General features: G+C 39.4%; 1 protein-coding gene across 3 annotated transcripts; it reads left to right on the plus strand.

Annotated features, from left to right (window-relative positions):
* Positions 1-687: 687 nt before the first annotated feature.
* enpp6 (ectonucleotide pyrophosphatase/phosphodiesterase 6) lies at positions 688-14665 on the plus strand. Of its 3 annotated transcripts, XR_008572906.1 has the most exons (9): positions 688-997; positions 7773-7952; positions 9186-9297; positions 10030-10171; positions 10240-10419; positions 10891-11028; positions 13139-13265; positions 13789-13903; positions 14024-14172. XR_008572906.1 is itself a non-coding variant. In XM_054792167.1 (8 exons), exons 1-8 carry the CDS (start codon positions 763-765, stop codon positions 14233-14235), a joined length of 1326 nt encoding a protein of 441 aa, XP_054648142.1. In that variant the 5' UTR covers positions 689-762; the 3' UTR covers positions 14236-14665. The 3 variants fall into 3 exon arrangements, 1 of the variants encoding a protein (XP_054648142.1); XR_008572905.1 differs by having other exon boundaries at positions 13139-13903; XM_054792167.1 differs by lacking the exon at positions 13789-13903 and having other exon boundaries at positions 689-997; positions 14024-14665.

Genomic DNA, 14665 nt, shown 5'->3' on the forward strand with positions numbered 1-14665 from the left:
CTTGATATGTTAATGTTACAAATCGTAATGTCATTAATTAAATAATTTAGTTGTGTACCATTGTCATCTGCAGGACAGGAGAGGATTTGTTTTTTTTAATGAAAGTTAACGTAAGGGGAATTTAAGGGTTGTACAGTAGACTCTGTGACTGTTATGATACTCCAATAATAACATGCCACATTTCACAGTCGTTTGAAAGAGCAGAGCTGCGGACTCGAGTCACAATTAAAGATGACCTTGGACTCGACAAAATCATTAAAGCTCGATTTGGACTTCGACGTCAATGACTTGGTATTTTGTTTATATTTATATTATATCTGACATTTGGCTATTGTTTAGTTTATTTTCGAGTTTCGCCATCTTTCTTTCGCCATCGAGAGGTCGTCTGGGAGGTAAACTAACAAGACCTTTTTACGTTATGTGTTACCTGGGGAGACATTCGTATGTTCCCGAAATTCAGTGTTATAGTTGCGCATTCCCACTTACAAAACCTGTCAAATGAATGTTTGATTGCCATTCATTCTTTGTAGAACATATTATAACAGAACATAGTATAACAAATATTATCAACAATGTTACATTTGGAGCAACCCAACGAAAAACGCTAGTATCACGCTAGTATCCACACGATTCTGCTACTACCGTCGGTATCTACACAGTCGATCACTGAATCGGTCCACCCGCCCCTACAATGTGGATGCATTCCCGCCGTCAGCTGTTTTTATCCTCACAATTTGACTGTGCCGCTACGTAGGAGCATACATGGCGTCCCCCACTTGTGTCTTCGTGGCTCTGCTAATGCTAGCAGTGGGACAGCAGTGTCTCGCCGTCCATCCCCTACTTGTTTTTCTCATTGACGGTTTCCGTTACGACTACATGGACAACCTGGACTCACTACCTGGATTTAAAGAGCTTGTTTCCAGGGGGGTGAAAGTGGACTACATGACGCCGGATTTCCCCAGTTTATCCTACCCCAACTACTACTCGTTAATGACAGGTACTGTAGCCAACTACTACTCGGTAATGATAGGTAGTAGTTCTACTAATTAATACAGATACTGTAACTGTACTGTTGTCATGAATGTAGTGTAAATCCTGGCAGGGGCGCCATATAGGGGAAAAAGTTAGGACAATTAAAGGGTCCCTGGACAAAAATAGATGTGTGGTAATAACAGCTGCCCAGGGGGTGTCCAAATAAAAAAAAAATCATGATGTCCAGAATTACCACCAGAATTAACAGTGGTGCCCCTGCATACCGCATTGTTGGACCAGGCACAATCGCAGGTACAAATTCATGCCTTGACTTTTGCAGCTTCAGTCTATCACAGTTTTTCAAAAATAGAATTAATCATCTTTTTGCGGTTGAATACAGCCAAAAATGAAAGAATGCAAGGGCAACTTAGAAGCACTCCTGATCAAAATGCTAAGACAGGTTTGAAAAACTGCAACAATTTACATTTTGCATTGTTGTATCTTAAGGACCTTCTAAGTAGAGCATCAAAATGTTGAAAAGAAATGGGAGTGAGTAAACAATTTATTGCAAACAAGCATTAATGTGGAATAGGCCGTTCATCAGCTGATCAAACGCTTAAGACTACAGCCTTTAAAAGCCAAAATCTTGGCAAAAATGTAGATTCAATGTCATTTTCTGTGAAGTATTCACACTGTCATAATCTCTTGATGGCAAAGCCAAAAAAGCGTTCTCTGTTGAGCTGCATAAGCAAGGCCTCTCGCAGCGCGCCATTGCTGCTGAGGTTGGATGCAGTAAGACAGTCATTTGAAATCTTCAACGCAACAAAATTGCCCATTTGAAATTTGCATGAGAGCACCAAACGTGGGACATAGAAAGGTGGAAGAAAGTTTAGTCTCTGAGGAAAAAAATATATATATAAATGTGACCTTGACGGTCCTGATGGCTTCCAACGTTACCTGCATAAGGAGATCCCACCTGGGATGTTTTCCACACGGTACTGTGGAGGGGGCTGCTTTTTCTTTCAATAGAAAAATTGAGTTTCAGGTTGTGGAGGGGCGTCAAACGGCAGCTGGCAATGTGGAGATGTTGCAGGGGGGGCAACCCTCATGACTGAAGGCCCTTGTCTATGTGGTAATGACTGGGGTTTTTTAAACAGGACAATGCTGCAGTTCACAGTGTTCGCCTGCAAAGGACTTCTTCCAGAGGAATGACCTCACTCTTTTGGACCATCCTGCATGTTCCCCTGATCTAAACCCAACTGAGAACATTTCGTTATCACCACTGGCACGGGTCCCAGGTATTGTGGGCCCCAGAGCAGAGACAAAGGCAATATTGTGTAAAAAAGGAATTCTAATAATAAGAAAAAGTGAGCGACAAAGTACAACAGAAAATGGCGGTGACATACGATCACTGGGGAGTAAGAAGTAACAAAAAAGCAAACAGCAAATAAGGTAGTACAGATAATGCTCAACAACTTACTGAATAGTTGGCAGCAGGGAATAAAGGCATACAAGGAAAAGTAGCAATGTGGCAGGAGGAACGACACGTGTACCATGCTGGCAAAACTAGACAACAATCTGGCAAGGAACTAGCAAGACTGCATGGCTTAAGAAGGTCTTGATTACTAATTGGCTGCAGAAGGAGAGCAGGAAAGCAGACTCCTCTGCACAGCTGAAACGAGACAGCAGAGGGCAGCAGACCAAGCAGAGTGAATCATGACACATTTGGGGATGGCTGGCATAGGAAGTCTACAAAATGGACTTCAGTTCCAGACAGAGGATGTCCTCCGTGAAGCCATCTTCACCACCCAGAGCAACATTCCCACTAGACGGGGGTGGAATTACCATTCGGCAAACACAGGCAATCGCCTCGGGCCCTGAGATTTCCAGGGGCTTCCAAACGTCACATAAAAACTGATTATTAATTTTTTTTTCTTCAATTTAAAGTACATATTTCTGTTTTAGTCTTAATTTACGTGCTTAAACTCAAAATACATAATCTATCATGAATGTTTGGACTGCTCCCCCTCCCTTCTAATGCTATGGACTATGCCATGTTACTGTGCATGTGCAGATTGAGTCAGGAATTCGGCGGTAAAAACAAAGTTGCTGGCGCGGCGTGAAGGAAGATGAAGCTTAGTTGCCGGAGTGGAGCGGAGAAGGTGAGAGGAAAGTACATAGTTTTTATCAAAACTACTGAAGGTGTCAGCCTTTTTCATAGCCCCAATACAAACGTAGACACACGACAACAAGAGCCAGACGCCCTTGACGGTAACCCTGCTGTCAGTGTCAGCCGCGGAGGTAGTCCTCGGGATGACGCTGAGCCTGCAAAAGATGCTTTTCATCACAAAGATGTGAGTATCAAAGCTGTAATCTACATTAAATGTTGCTTCATGTTCTTATCAATTACAGTAAAAGCGTTGAAATGATTCACTTTTTAGGTAATAATAATCCCCCAGGAGGATCTTAATGACTTTATGTACGGGCTTTAAATAGTGAGAATAAAACTTTTGTCAGTGCAGTACCAGAATCTGGAGGGCCCCAATGACTGGGTTTGCCTTGGGCCCCCAAATTACTAAATACACCTCTGCCACTAGCCTCCTGGAAACACTGGCATCAAGCATGCCCAAGCCAATTTTTGAGGTGATCACCAACAATGGCGCAGCTACTCATCATGAGTTCTTTTGTGAAAAATTGACTTCTATTTATTTTGGGGGGGGGTTAGCTGTGGCCTTAAACTTTGGATCAGCCTATTCAGATTAATGGTTGTTTACAAGAAATTGCTTACTCAAAAAGTTTTTAGTATCACTCCCATTTTTTCTTTTTCCTTAAGATCCAACAGTGCAAAATGTAAATTTGTTCATTTTTTTTTCAGCTGGTCTTAAAGTTTTCTATATTTGTATATATTATATTGTATATTTAAAAAAAAAAGTGCATCTCAGCTTTGTGATAGAGGTGAAAAAGCGCATTACTAGTGCAAACTTTGGTCTTTTTTTCCCATGTGTATTTTTTTCAAGTTTCTTCTTAAATCTTTCTTCTTAATTATCTTTCTTTTTGTAATATTATGACTTTATTCACATAATATTATGACTTTATTTCCATAATATTATAATGTTTTCCACATCCCAATTTTCCAAAAATTATTTTGTTTTGTTCGTTTCTCATAAAATTATGACTTAAAAAATAATAGCATATGTTTTCTTTAATATTTCAGCGCTATGCTACTACAATTATATTTATACATTATATTTATCTTAACATACAGTCATGGAAAAAAATATTAGACCACCCTTGTTTCTTCAGTTTTTTGTTCATTTTAATGCCTGATACAACTAAAGGTACTTTTGTTTGGACAAATATAACAATGACAACAAAAATAGCTCATAAGAGTTACATTTTTGGCAGTACAATGCTATAGATATTCATGTAAGAACTTAAGTAATTTGGTTATCATCAAGAAAACCACGGAATCTGCTAGATATCAGCTCTTGAATTAAACTCTTATGAGCTTTATTTGTTATCATCATTATATTTGTCAAAACAAATGTAGCTTTAGTTGTGCCAGGCATTAAAATGCATCAATAACCTGAAGAAACAAGGGTGGTCTAATAATTTTTTTCCATTACTGTATGAGTTTATTGTTGTAAAATTGGTTTTGTTCTCGTTAGACATTTTCTCTTGATATTTTATTGTCATGAAATTGGAGCTGTTTTTCCATTTCTACTGTTGTTGTTTTTAAATTTTGCCAACTATTTCAGTTTCTTTTTGTATATTTTCTTCTCATAATATTATGACTTTATTCCCATAGTATTTTATTTATATTTTAATATATATAATGTATATCATATTATATGGCTCTGTATATCATATAGTATATCTGTATATCATACAGTATATCTGTACATCATATAGTATATCTGTATATCATATAGTATATCTGTACATCATATAGTATATCTGTATATCATACAGTATATCTGTACATCATATAGTATATCTGTATATCATATAGTATATCTGTACATCATATAGTATATCTGTATATCATATAGTCTATCTGTACATCATATAGTATATCTGTATATTATATAGTATATCTGTATATCATATAGTATATCTGTATATCCCTTAGTACATTAGTATGCAGTCTGAATGGTACACATGACAAGTCACTCACAGCACAGCGCAGGTTGTACTCATATTGTGTTCATCATCTCTACGCATCAGGTTCAGTGGCCTTTAGTGTAAATGATTTTGCATTATATGGTTAAAGTTTGATCAGACTGTCATTTACAGTCAAAGTTCAATACGTTTTACAGTCCCTGATCTTTATCCGGTTCCTTACTGAGCCAGACAGGCTTATGATTGGCCAGAATGGTAATGAGGAGGCTTAACAATGGGGTGTGCATTACATCACAAAAATTTGTAGGTACTTCATGGGCAATATAACCTGTAAAATCAACGTGACGCTTGTTTTCACATAAAACAATCATCCTTTGAAGACTGATCATTAAGAAGGCAACACGTTTGGATTTAATGTTTGACCTCAACTACCTTTGGCATCGCAACTTTATTTGGTTTAAGGATGGCTGTTGCACGCGATATCTAATCTAATATCTAACTTCTGATGGAGCAGACCACAAGATATTCATTAAAGTCTTTTCAGTGACGTGAGATGTTGTGCCTATTCAAATAGAGATTAAATTTGACATCAACATAAGTACGTACAATTTGAAGTTGAACCTGCATCTTCCTTCTGTGGGTTTTTTTCCCTGGAATTTGCCAGAAACCGTATGTGTAATTCATGAGGGATTCTTGGTAGCGTCATTGTGTAAATTCCAACATTCCTGGAGCTCCTCTGCTCCTCGGTACACTTAGTCTGTCTCTCTCTGGTAACCTTCAGTCTCTGGAAACCACAGGACCGCACCCGGAGTGAACTCTGCAGTGTGCGGAGAGCCTTGGTGGGAAGATGTGGGAGACAAGTTAGTACCCATGCAACAAGTCTCCCCTTTCTACATCAAAGGAATGTTCTACTGGAAAGGCAGAACCAGTGCCTACGGTTCCAGTGATGTCGCAGGAGTTGCCAGAACAATGCTACATGCGGCAAATAACTGCCTTTTGGGTCTCCGGCTCCATGCTGTTTGCCCATACCTGGGGTCCTAGCAGGTGCTACCACTCCTGGCCAGGGTGGATCTGGGAGTACTGAGAGCTAAGGGTTACCTCCGCATTCCCCAAAATCCAGAACTCCCGAACTGGCGTTGCCAGCGAACTTCCCAGCAGTTGCAGTTCACCATCATACCCAGGACACTTAGTACAGCAATGAATACACGTTTAATCTGCCAAGTACACAAGAGCATGCCAATTTAGGCACGTAGCTTAAGTGTAGGTCAAGACAATTTGTTCGACAGAGCCTCACAATGGTGAAAGAAGACTATATACAGTGGGAAATAGAAGTATTTGATCCCCTGCTTAGTTTGTAAGCTTACCCCCTTACAAACATAGGAACACTCCATCCGTTTTATTGTTTTATATGGGTTTATTGAAACAGAGATGCAGAACGAAAAAAAAACAATTAACGTTAGAAATTTGTATTTGATTGAGGGAAATAACTATTGCATTACATTTTCTTAAGTAGAAATTTCTGAATATGCACACTTCCCGATCAAATACAGGGCAGAAACCTAAGATGAGGCTGCCGCCAGCGTCTTTTCTCTGCTTCGTGCACAAACCCTGCCTACCGTCTGCGTACACTCGGTGAATGCACTGTTTCTGTTTGTCAGAATGTCGCCAATAATCTAATGTTGCAGAAATATTTATTATACACCAAGACTTTCTACAGCCCGTGTAATGTCTTTAATGTAAGTGTGACATCATTATTCTTGCTAATCGGACAATAAAATACAGAGAAGTGTCATACGCGGAGGCACTGCAGTACTTGCTTCATCCTGAAGAGATGGGGCGTGCGTGAACTGGAAGGTGCTTATCACTACCGTCCTTCCATAGAGAGGAAAAGACAGCGGGTTTTTTTTTTGACAGTAGTAACCGAGTGAAAGAAGACATGTTGAAGGACATCACGAACATTGCATTTTACTCCGCCACTGCAGATATGTGGTCCAGCTCAAATATGACCCCCCTACATTACTTTAACAATACCCTACATGAATGCATTTGACTGCCAAGATGGAGGATTATACAGGTATATCCAAGCTCACCAGAAGGTAATCAGGCTTTGTGACTGCATAAAAGCCACACTAAAAATAAAGGCCAGGATGCAGAAACATGGCAAGGCACTTTGGTGTCTTGTTGACAGCCATGAAACTTGTATTTTTCCTTAGTGAGAGAGACGACATAAAGTCATTTCAGATCTACACCAACGCTTGGTCCCGCTATGAAAAGCAGCTCAGCTAGAGCTGAAATGAAATGACATCAGTTGTGTTAGATAAAGCTCCGTGCCTCCCTTGTGCGACCATGCAGAATGCTGATGAGGCACTTTTCATTGGGCCTTATTATTGAACATGCTGTCAGTGACCACTCTGCTGACCACTTGGCTGCACATTTCATTATCTACAGATAGCTACAACTAAAAGCAAGTCGTTTTTTTTTTTTTTTTTAATCGAGTCTGATCAGCACTACTCCAACAAATGAACGTGTCTGTTTTTTGGATCAAAGAATCACATAAATATGCATATGCATACACGTCACAGAGAGACATCTAAGGACCTTAATCATCTTGAGTATATACAGTGTCACCCATTGCTGTATGTTAGATACATTTCAGGATTGCTCTTGCTTTTTTCCAGGCCGCCACTGTGAAGTTCATCAGATGACTGGAAACTACATGTGGGATGAATCCTCCGGGAAAGAGTTTCTGATTGGCACCAATCCTGACAGCAGATTGCCTCTTTGGTGGAATGGATCAGAACCGCTATGGGTCACTTTGCAGAATCTTGGAAAGAAAGTTTTCATGTACTACTGGCCAGGTGATTACACACAATTTGATTATTAGAAGCACTTCTTGTCACTATGTTCATAGTCCATCTATGAACAGTTTAGATCAGGGGTGTCCAGAGTTCTGCCTAGGGGACATTTGCGGTCCGCGGCCTTTTTTTTATTGGCCTGCGGTACATTTGAAAAATACACTTTAACTATAAAAGTTTAAAAAACCTGCAAAAATTGAAAAATCAACAGTATTTTACAAGCATAAAGTCAAAATATTAAAAGAAAAAAGTTGTAATTAACAAAAAAAGGTTGTTATTTTACGGGAATACAGTCGTCCCTCGCTACATCGCGGTTCGAATATCGCTCGCTTACATCGCTGTTTTAAAAAAAATAATTAATTAATTAATGATCACTGTTTTGTGGTTGACTATGGCCTATTATTAGTAAAAAAATATGGAAATACAAGTCATATGTAGTACTCTGGTCACTAAGCGTCACTAATGTTACACTGGTAAGACATAGATTACATTCTCAGCCATTAGTCATTAGTCAGCCATGGCATGTCCGACGAAAAACGTTCTCCCATTCCACGTGCAAGTGGTACATTTTTGGCTGCTTACTTTGTCCTTCTAGTTAGCTCAGTAGCTTGCTGTATGCTATGAGCAGCAGCCGTCTGTTATTTCCCTGCAGTGATCCCGTAGCCTGCGCAATGTGGTGTAAACAATGAATAAAAGGAATGTAAAGGTGAGTGTGTGGGTGTTATTTCATGTCAGCAGGGCTCTAATAATGTTGAAATTCGTATTTTCAAAAGTCCTAAACAGGTTTCGATGCTTTAACTATAAAATATTCTATTTATTCATATTGACTCCTACTTCATGGAAATTCACTTATCGTGGCAGAGTCTGGAACCAATTAACCACGATAAACGACGGACAACTGTAACATAATTTTACTAACATAAAATTGAAATATTAAAGAAAAAGACGGATAAAGTAATAATGTGAGACATAAAACAACAAATAAAATTGTCATTTTTGGAAAGGTTGCTGAAAAAGTTATTATGTTCTCGCAAGCCAGCTTTTCACCAAATGAGAAATCTCATCACTTTTTGATCTTGCGACACCCCTACTGAGTATGCATCCCTACTCAACAGATATACGGTATTTACGGTGCACCTGTGCAATGTGTGTGTGTGTGCCCCACTAATATATTGGTAAGGGAAACACTGCTCTCACTGGAATCTGACATTTGTCGGTGCGTTTGTGTGCCTTTAGGCTGTGAGGCAGAGATTCTGGGGGTTCGCCCAACCTTCTGTGAAGAGTATGTCTACAACCCATCTATGCAGAACCTAACTGATTCCATTGAAAATGCTCTCAACTTACTCAGGTAAGAACATGTCAATCAAGAAATGCCTTAAGCAACAACGTGGCTGTGGATTGGGTCGAGCTGCTAATCAGATTGCACCAGCACACAAACAGCACACATCAGGGGTGCAGTTATAATGATTGATGTGAGACCATCGCATCATTGCATAAATGGTGCCTGATATATACAGTATATGTAACCACTGTGTTGCAACTTTGCTAATGTACGGTCGGTACAGAAAAGTGCCACTGATACTCTCTCTGTTGGGCCCATCAGAAGAAGTAAATCCTCTCGAGGATGCTACATAGGACCCGGGAATTTTTTTTTTTTTTACGTTTTTGCTCCCCCTCCCCTCTTGATTTGAAATACTATTGAGAAACTGATCATATCTATTTATTTATCTGTAGTGTACAGACTGAACTCGAAATTGAAACCAGCAAAACGCAACAAAATGGAGAGCACTGAAGCATACAAGCATATTCAAGAGACAAATTGCATGCTTGCTGAGTATGACAAATTCATACATGTTGGCAGGTCTTCACTAATATTGAAAGTCCTCCCTGTCTCTCACACACCCCCGACAGTTCACCGTGCCCACCCCCCAGTGGGCCCGCCCCCCTATTGCACAGTTAACTGTTGGGATGTGATTATTAGTCACATAAACATCAAAGATTTTGAAAACAACAAATGCGTGCACAATTTTGAAATGATTTTGTATTTTCTTCATTTTCTCAACATGTACTGTACGTGCAGGTCAGGCGATGCAGACATGGCAGCAGTATATTATGAGAAAATCGACGTGGAGGGACACCACTTTGGCCCAGACTCTCATCAGACCAAAACAGCGGTACAGGAGCTGGACTTGGCCATGCAGACGCTCAACAACAAAATCAAAGTAAGCTGTTGATGTTGCCACAAATGACACATAGTTTTTATCCACTTTTATTACTTACAATTTTGCAGGAGAAGAATATGGTGAATCAGATCAACATCGTGCTGTTTTCAGACCACGGTATGACCAAAATTGATTGGATGGAGAGGGTTGTCGAGCTGGACAAGTACATCAACATGTCAGACGTTGTCAAGATGATGGACAAAGGACCAGTTGTCAGTTTGTGGGTCAAAGGAGAGAAGATTCAAGAGGTCAGACCAGAATTTAATTGTTTCGGTAAATAAGAAAAGTTCATGTATAAATTAGGGCTGTCAAAAATAACGTGTTAACGGCGGTAACTAATTTAAGTAATTACGTAAAATTGTTTGGTGTAATTAACGCATGCGCGCCAGAGCAAGCACGCTCTGTTATGACGGCTGCACAATTTGCTACATTTAAGTATGCTGGAAATTACACACACAAAAATTAAGTTAATTAATTTGGAGCTGTTAATACACACAAATATATATATAATCCTGTCTTGTCATTGATCTTTCTCATCATTTAATACAGTAAAAATGACTATATTTCATACAAAATTGCTAATGGTGGTTAATTGTGATTAATTAAGTTAAAAACTGTGATTAATCTGATAAAATTTTGTCATCATTTGACAGCCCTAGTATAAATACCATGTATTTTTTTGCATATTTATATGTGCTTGACATGTGTTGCTTTGCCAGGTCCACATTGCTTTGTCCAAGATCCCTAACATGCACGTCTATGCCAGAGAGGAAATCCCGGAACGCTTCCATTACAAAGGAGGAAAGTTTGTTGCCCCGCTGACCCTGGTGGCAGAGCCAGGCTGGTTCATCGCCCAGGTAAATCTACATCAAGTCTGAAACACTTAACTTAATTCATTAGACTTAGACTTAGACAGACTTTATTGATCCACAAGGGAAATTGCTTGGTTGCAGTAGCTCAATTGCAGAAGAAAAAGAAAAATACTCTTAAATAAAATGCAATGCAATATGAATAAATTATAATAAAATAGAAATGTAATCAAATTAGCATATTTACAAATTGTGAAAGTAAATACATGTACATTTATACTATATACAAGGAGGACAGACAGTACAGTGCAATAATGTGAATGATCTTTTACAGACAGGTGAGGTATTGTAGAGCTGGATGTCATGTGGAAAGAATGAAGTGTTATACACACACTAGCTACAAATACCGACTTTCTCCACCTCTGTACTTTCTTACTCATGACTAGTGTTGGGAGTAATGAAGCTCCAGTACAGTGGAACCTTGGTTAGCGTCCGCCCCGGTTAGCATGTTTTTCAGTTAACGTCGAAAAATGTATGCCAAAAATCTGCCACGGTTTACGTTCATTTTTCGGTTACGGTGCGCGGCTGTTATTAATACATCGCGTGACACCAACTGTGTTCTCCATGTTTTGTTTTGTTTTTTATCACAAAATATCCTCAGTTTCTATCAAAGAACCTGGTTACAACGGTCAGAGTAGCCCGTCTTTGAAGTTCTCAGCGGTTGACTAAGAATTTTACATGCATAAAACAATTCTAAATACATATAAATGATGGACAAAAGGGATAAATGAGCATTTAATGTTACTTTTATCTTAATTCAAGACGTGACTGTTCCCAAAGACACACAGCGAGACACAACACAGATACCATCTTCCTGTTTTGTTATGAGTTATTTATTGAATTTAATTTAATAAAATGTAGGGTTTTTTACATTCTTGGTCAAAATGCTGAAATGCTGAGCGTTTTGTGGCTCCATTTTGCGTTATTGGGGTAAAAAAAAACACTAATGAATTGAAGAAAATAAGTCGTGGCAAAAAAGGAGGTTGTTAGCCATGCATTGTCTCGTGGCCACATTGTGTCTTTGGGAGCCGTCACAACAACAATCACATCTTTAATGAAGGTAAAAGTACCCTTAAATGCTCATTTATTCCTTTCATTGATCATTTACCAAAATTGCCGGTGTATAAAATGCTATTTTTTGTCTTAAACTGTGAACCCTGTGGCTAATCTCTAATTTCTAATCTGGTGACATCTCTTATACTTCAGAACTACTACTCATCATTTAAATACTGTGTCGCTCAAGGAAGTCAGCGAGCAAACGGTAGCTCTTTCTTTGGCAGGAGCCAATCACGAGCTATAAGGAAACTCACACCAAGCTTGTCAACCCATCGGAAATGAGGAAGCTCATGAGCTCCCTCTGGTGGCTTGGCAGCCATAGCTGTTTTTTGTTGCTGTTTTTTTGCTTATTTTTTTGTTAAGCTTTGAGCTGCAGATAAATCCCCCGACAGAGAGCCTCTCCTCTCTCCTGTAAAGCCTGAATATAATGTCACATTTAGGTTGCTCTCCGTTTCAGTTATGTTTCGCTCTCCTTTTGCGATCCGGAATGACTGATCTAATCGTGACGTCAGGGTAAACGTGAGAAAACGTGACACAACCAGGAAGTGTGAGGAAGGCAAGACGTCTAAATTCACAAGGCTGGAGGAGGAGCTTCCGAAGGTCTGGCCTTTGTCCACCGTCAACTGGCCTTGTCGGCTGCAGACCCTTAATTTGGACGTAGCCACTGATTTTTTTTTATTTTTTTTAAAATTCAAAACAAGTAACGAAAGGGTCACCCTAAAAAACGAGCTACCTGCAGTGAGTAATCTGACCAAAAGATGGTGCTGTTGCTAAGAACAATAATACAACACATGATGGGGGGCATAACGACATTGTTCAACAATAATAATGATAAAATAATAGCACATAAAAAATAATAAATCAAGAAATAAAATAAAGAAGTGAAGGAGTGCATCAGTGTTTCTTCAACCAGTTTATGCATCTGTTTTCAATGCTAATTTGCATCAGAAGAGAATATACTGTAATAGTTTAATGTAAGACGTAACTGTAACCATTGGAACATGTTTTATGCTTTGTTATGTTTTCTAAATACTCTCTCCAGAATCGGGCTCAACTCCCATACTGGAAAAATGACTCCAGTGCGCAGCCCCTGGCATGGCAAAATGGCTGGCACGGTTACGACAATGAATTCCTCGACATGGGTGGCTTTTTCATGGCTGCAGGACCTGGTAATACAGTGTTCCCTCGCTACATCACTGTTTTGCGGATGTGCAATTTTGCATTTTTTTAACAGCGTATGAACACACGTGTGTTCTGCATCCTTGTGGCGTATTAGAGCGATCTATCGGTGCTCTGTTGTATGTGTCTGTTATTGTATTTACTACTGCTACCAGTACATGTGTAGCTCCACCTCCTCTCAGGTGTGTTTACATGCCTGTACGAGCATATTAGGAACCCACAGTAGACAATAGCCGGCTAAATATAGAGCCACGACAGTCCTTATTGGCTAAGGGAGAACCCGCTCATTGTTTTCTACGTCCTGATTGGCTGTAGACCATTGTCAATCAATCTCCTTCATGCCATCGCTAGCAAACTAGCTAACTGCGTGAGCTGCTTGCTAAAAATTAAGTTGGCTACTTCGCAGATTTGACTTATTGCGCGCTATTTTGGGAACCTATTCCCCGCCATAAACGAGGGAACACTTCTAATCATAAATTGTATTTGAGCTGTTTATGCCTCATTCTGCTTCAGCTTTGGGTGATTGACGCTGTTGTAGAAAGATACCTTCCACATGAAGGCTACACACAGTTGACCTTTTATCTTTGATTGTAACTTCATGCTTGCACTGAGCAGCCAGGACAGACATGTGCGTACCATTTTCCTACATTGTTCTATGGTCATCATTACACTGTTCCCCCCCTTCCTGTTCTTGTCTTCAGAGATTCTACTGCCTTGATTTGACTTATGTTCTGTTCATTTTCTGTAGACTTCAAGCAGAATCTTCGGGCTGCACCTATTCGAGCAGTAGATGTCTATAATGTACTGTGTCGGACACTAGGAGTGGAACCTCTACCAAATAATGGGTCCTGGTCTCGGGTGAGGAATCTCCTAAACGGTTCAGGTGGTCCGCACACGTCTGCAACCCAGTGGACCTGCTGGATGGCTTTGTTAGGAACCCTGCTGGCACTGTGGCAATGAAAGATGTCAAGACTCTGTTTTTCGTGAGAAATCATACAAATCAGGAACACAAAACCATGAGTCTTGAGCCGTGTTTTTGCAAGGTTTACTTTTTATTATATTGTCATTTCCACTGGGGCTTTATATAAGAAGATTTTATGTAAGATGTAAGAAAAGCTGGATCATTTTTTAAAACATCAACAGGCCTCAGATGACAAAGAGATCAAATCAACACAAAGCCATAAGGTTGGTAGATGTAGATGTGTTTGATTAGATTATTTTATTCCAAGTGAATGTGTCTTCTTAGAAGCATTTTAAGGACTTAGAAGACATTTTGACTGAGGTATACTTACGTATCCGGAACAAATGCAACAAGTATTTTCATGATATTGAATTTAATTCAGCTGTGTATGTCTTTGTGGGAGTTGTAATATACATTTCTATAAATAAA

This window comes from Dunckerocampus dactyliophorus, chromosome 11 (assembly GCF_027744805.1).
Source record: "Dunckerocampus dactyliophorus isolate RoL2022-P2 chromosome 11, RoL_Ddac_1.1, whole genome shotgun sequence".
Taxonomy (NCBI): domain Eukaryota; kingdom Metazoa; phylum Chordata; class Actinopteri; order Syngnathiformes; family Syngnathidae; genus Dunckerocampus; species Dunckerocampus dactyliophorus.

Bases quoted from the DNA above. Each gene is read 5' to 3' on its own strand.
- enpp6 (XM_054792167.1), top strand. From the start codon at position 763: ATGGCGTCCCCCACTTGTGTCTTCGTGGCTCTGCTAATGCTAGCAGTG. The intron at 7,953-9,185 runs GTGATTACACAC...GTGTGCCTTTAG, and splicing joins TTTCATGTACTACTGGCCAG to GCTGTGAGGCAGAGATTCTG. The intron at 10,172-10,239 runs GTAAGCTGTTGA...ACAATTTTGCAG, and splicing joins CGCTCAACAACAAAATCAAA to GAGAAGAATATGGTGAATCA.